The 5255-nt window shown below is 45.3% G+C and overlaps 1 protein-coding gene across 1 annotated transcript in view; it reads left to right on the top strand.

Moving 5' to 3' along the window:
• The window catches only part of Krt39 (keratin 39), a 6800-nt gene extending 2586 nt beyond the window's left edge, over nucleotides 1-4214 (top strand). Inside the window, exons 4-7 of the mRNA XM_055620178.1 lie at nucleotides 307-468; nucleotides 579-704; nucleotides 2142-2362; nucleotides 3968-4214. Of these exons, the coding sequence (XP_055476153.1) occupies nucleotides 307-468; nucleotides 579-704; nucleotides 2142-2362; nucleotides 3968-4214 (756 nt within the window). The remainder of the gene's footprint in view (nucleotides 1-306; nucleotides 469-578; nucleotides 705-2141; nucleotides 2363-3967) is intronic.
• The last annotated feature ends 1041 nt before the right edge of the window (nucleotides 4215-5255 follow it).

Below are 5255 nucleotides of genomic sequence, written 5' to 3'. Positions count from 1 at the left end.
TTCTTCTTCTTCTTCTTCTTCTTCTTCTTCTTCTTCTTCTTCTTCTTCTTCTTCTTCTTCTTCATGTCCTCCTCCTCCTTCTTCTGCACATGTTCAAGCACAGTCATACCTGAACTCATCTTCAATTACTGTAAGGGCATATCAATTACGCCTATAAGTCATGTGCCCCTTTTTTATGGGCTGGTCTCACAATTATTTATTACAGACCCAATTAAACTAAATTATTTCTGTTAAACTGAAACAAGAACACAGCAGGGAATGGTCATCTCTTCACTAAATAACTTCACATTCCTTTTCTTTCCATAGGAAATCAATTCCTTACAGTGCCAACTCGGGGACAGAATCAACATTGAAGTAACGGCTGCCCCTTCTGTTGACCTAAATCAAATTCTACAAGAAATGAGATGTCAGTACGAGTCTATCATGGAGACAAACCGTAAAGATGTAGAACAATGGTTCAATACACAGGTAGGGAGAGCAAACAAGTTAAAAAAAAAAAAAAGCAATAAGCTATATATTTCTAGGACCCCTTTTGTGTCATGCTTCCTAGCAAAAGACCCGGAATCACTGTGTTTCAGATGGAGGAACTGAATCAACAAGTAGTGAGCAGCTCTCAACAGCAGCAATGCTGCCAGAAGGACATCGTAGAACTGAGATGCACCATGAGTACCCTCAAGATTGAGCTGCAGGCTCAGCACCGAATGGTACCCAGGAGGCCGACCAAGCCTTCCTTCCTCCTTTCCTTTTTTCCTTCCTTCTTTCCTTCCTTCCTTCCTTCCTTCCTTCCTTATTTACTTACCACCATCATAGAAATGGTGGTCTTTCCAGAAAAAAACCCACCTCCCTGATACTGCCTCCATTTTTTTATCCCTGTAAATGATCTTAAAATTTCTGGAACTCAGATATTTGACACTTACTGGTGTCAACAGTCCCTGATGTCCGGGTGTTACACTGTTTCCAAGACTGTGTCTCTGTCTAAAGGGTCTATGATGAGAAAGGAACTTTATGGTCAAGTCAGTCTTGGAAATGTTGGATTGCACAAGAGTTAGCCTTTCTGCGAGCGAGCCTACAAATTGATAAATGCCATGGATCTCCGAGGAGGGGTGCAGCACTCAGGATTCCAAAACTTCTTCGATTATGGACATTCTTTTTGCCCCCTACAGCAACTGTGACCCATGGAAAACACTTTTAAGAAACACCAGGAGAGCATTTGGGTTCTCTTATGCAAAGCATTATTGTAAACTACCAAATGGGATTATGAAACAAGGTTCTGAAAGCGGAGATGGAAACCATTAACTGACTTGACTGGTGAGGTCCTGAAAACCAGGATGGTTTCTCCAAGCCAGATGCGCACTAAGAGCCATCACAGCTAGTTCACAGATGGAGACACTGAGGTCCCAACGCCACGAGTCACCAAAGAAATGTGCCAGGATCGGCTCCCAGAGCCAGCACCACCTCTGCTTCCTGAGACTGAGTCTCAGAAATAAGACAGTACTCAAATGTCCTGCGAGGAAGGACATTAGGAAAACCTCGCCCCAGGTTTCATCACCTGCTAGTCATGGAATATTGGGCAACTCACCGAACCTCATGTTTCTCCTCTATAAAAGTTGAGATGGCCATGTGAATAACCAGGGTTATTAAAACCTAAAATCCCGTAGACCTACAAAATGATAGAACAAGAAAGAACTTGACACGTTCACATTTCAACACTCGTGTTTTACTTATAAAGGAGTTGACCCGCTGAGGGGAAATGCCTCTAGTTAAACATTGCTCACTTCCCTTGAAAGGCTCAAAGGCTGGCTGAATGAGGTATTCTGGTACAATTCTAATGCCTGAGCCTTCAATAAAATAAGGTAGAATTCTCTCTCTCTCTCTCTCTCTCTCTCTCTCTCTCTCTCTCCAGAGGTAATGGGAAACAAAAAAGAACAAAGGGAAAAAAGCCAGAGAGGTTAAAAAAGAGAGAGAGGGCACAAAGGAAAGCAAATTTATCATTTTTGTTTTGGATTTATTTGTTAGGAAGTAATAAAGGTGTTGGAGAGCCATTAGTACAAAGAAACTATTGCTTAAAATGGCTTTAACGGTGACCTTAAGGGGACTTCGAAGGAGTCATCATTAGAATCTGTTTTCCTGATCTTCCACAGAGAGACTCCCAGGAATGCATCCTAGCAGAGACAGGGGCCCGCTACACCACCCTGCTGGCCCAGATCCAGAATCTGATCCATAACCTGGAGGCTCAGGTGGCAGACATCCGGGCTGCCCTGGAAAGACAGAACCAGGAATATGAAGTGCTGCTGGACATCAAGTCCCGCCTGGAGTCTGAGATTGTCACCTACCGCAGCCTATTGGAGAGCTTGGATGGCAGGTATGTAAAATTAAAACAATGTATAAGAGAAAGCTATAGACACACAGACACACACAGAGAGATACACACACACTCACACACATGGGGTGGGAGGAAGGGGCATCAGAGACCAATGCTTTGATCTTCTTGGCAGTGATCAAACATTCTCGAAAGGCCTACAGTTGTAATGTAGTGCCAGTTCGAGGTTTGGCTAGCGGGTGGGACTAAATTGCTTTGAAAGGCCACATGTCAAATTAGTCCCTTGTAGGTTGCAGCCCACTAAGACAGAGGTTCTCAACCTGTGGGTGGTGACCCCTTTGAACTCAAGCGATCCTTCCACAGGGGTTACCAAAGACCATCGGGAACATCAAATATTTACCTTACAACTCATAGCCATCAAAATTACAGCTATGAAGCAGCAACAAAAAAAGAATTTTCTTGCTGGGGGTGGGATCAGCACAACATGAGGAACTGTACAAAAGGGTCACAGCATTAGGAAGGTTGAGAGCCACTGGCCTAAGACGAGCATGGGACTGTTTTCAAAATGAGAGAGGACCGCCCTGGTTCCGTAGAGAAACACAGTGCTCAGGCTGAAACCCCCACCCTGTCTAGATATTGCACTTGACCCAACAGCGGCGTGCTGACATGTTGTGTTTCTAGATCCTTTCTTTTACAAATAAGGTTTTGTTTTTGTTTTTGTTTTTTTTTAACTGATAATAAGCCAAGCAAACCATATAGAACTCAGCCAAGCGTGAGTTCTTTAAAGCAACTCAGGCCAAACTATCCCCTGCAAAAGCTCCGTTAATATGGCGAAGGACATCAACTTCCCCAAAGTTATCAGTCCCCTCCATTCACTGCATTCCCTTTACTGGCCTGTGGGCACAGCGCAAGTGCGGCGTTAACAGGTGCTGTTTCTTTAAAGAACTACAGTGTACCAGAGGCCAGCATTTACCCAGTAAAAATCATGTATTGCAAAAAAGAACACTTATTGCAAACCATCGGCTACTCCAGTTTTCTAAAATAAAACACAAACAAACAAACAGAAAACACCCAAAGCTAAAGACGCCTCCGTCAGTGCAGTTCAGACCATCTCTAATTGTATGAGGAAGCCTGCACACACAAGGAAACGACGTAACTCATCTTCATTCTCTAGAGAGGAAGCCCCTCCCCTTGCTGCATCCCCTTGTTGGTGTGTGAGGTTAGCCCCCACTGTGTCCCGTCTGCTCACGCAAAACTAAAGCTCAGGAGGGCCGGTGGGTTCAGCCAAGGTCGCCCACCAGCAGATAAGAGAGCTGGGCCCTGGCCATGCCTTTGACTGCTGCTGCAGTGTGGTTTCCATGGAGCTAGAGCCGAAGTTTAACGCTGGCAATCCTTCTCAAGCCAGGAGGCTGTCTTCCAAAGGATCTGCTCTAACTCTCGTTCTTCTCCTAACCACAGCACAAAAATGGATGAATAAGCACTGAGGGACGCTTACTCTGAGTGACAAGGAGTGAAAACCTTGCCACTCCCATCTTCTCCACAGCGATGATCATTGCCCTTCCTCAATCACAGCTAAAATTCTGTTGTTGTTGTTGTTGTTGTTGTTGCTGCTGCTGTGTTGTTGCTGCTGTTGTTGTTTCTACCTAGACTTCCCTGTAACCCGTGTGCCACCAAACGGGAGTCATCCTGCCAGGCCAGAGCTGTGGAGTGTTTGGCCCCGGTTTGTACATCTACATCACTGCCTGGGGTTCCCAAGCCCTGCCGTGCCTCTGGACCCCCATCCTGGATACTGGTTAAAATATGCACCTTCACCAAGGAGATCAAGGACGGGAAAGTCGTTTCTTCTTATGAGCACGTGCAGCCTTGCTACATCGCCAGACCTGCCAGAGTCTAGCCTCCCAAGGTGATGAGAATGACCCACATTCATGAAAGAGAGGCCAGTGTATGCTCCAGCCAGAAAGGTTTAAGGAACCCCCCAGTCCCTTAAGGTACCCAGTTTCTTACTACTACAGTGGGGCCCCATCTTTTCTTCTTCTCCTCCCCTAAGTTACTGCTGCCAACATAATAATGTCACGTTTCTCTGGAAGGACAGTCTGTATTGTCACAGGGATGGGTGCTGATTAGCGAGTGCCTACGTTGCTCGCCAAGCCAGATGAAGGACAAGCAGGTTTCCCTCTTGTTTGCTCGAGCCTTGTTTATCTCCGTGCCTCCGCAGAGCCAGTCAGACAAGTTCTGGGATTGATTTTGGCAATCGGCACGTGAAGGCAAAAAGCCACAGCCTTGCCTTCTGAGTGCCTTCTTTGGATATAGAATAAAGCCAGCACAGGGACAGAATAAATAAGGAAGACCCAGATGCCTAGTTCCCAGGGATGAAGCAATGACAAGCCTGGATCCTCCTGACTTTGCTACCTCAACCAATTATTTATCTATACCAGTATATTCTCCCTTCACCAAAAAAACAATTGTGGGAACTTTCTCCATTCTCTGTATTCTCCCCCCCACACACACACACCCTTATTTTCATGTTTTATTTTCAGGCTGGGTCTTACTGAATTTCCAAGGCTTACCCTGAACTCATTCTGTATCCCAGCTGAGTCTTAAATTTGTGATCCTCCTGCCTCAGCCTCCTGAGTATTTGGGATTATAGGCCTATCCCATTACATATGGCAGATATCCACAGTCTCTGAAATTTGGGGAACCACAAGGCTGTTCTTCAAATGTTTCCCTTAAGAATCAGGATTAGTTGTGTGGGATGAATCTAGGGCTCTCTCTTTGGAGTCATATTGAAGCAGTAGCCTGAATCCTTTCATTAAATGTTGGCTGTTTCTGTTTCTATCCCTTAGGGTATGGGAGTTTGATCTGCTTGTTTGACAAGGGGCATAGAGCTGGATTTCTCAAGACATAAGACTCGATGGGTGACAATGACAAAATAGCT

This window comes from Psammomys obesus, unplaced genomic scaffold (assembly GCF_907164565.1).
Source record: "Psammomys obesus unplaced genomic scaffold, mPsaObe1.curated_primary_1811, whole genome shotgun sequence".
Classification (NCBI taxonomy): Eukaryota; Metazoa; Chordata; class Mammalia; order Rodentia; family Muridae; genus Psammomys; species Psammomys obesus.
This window is presented reverse-complemented; position numbering and strand designations above follow the sequence as displayed.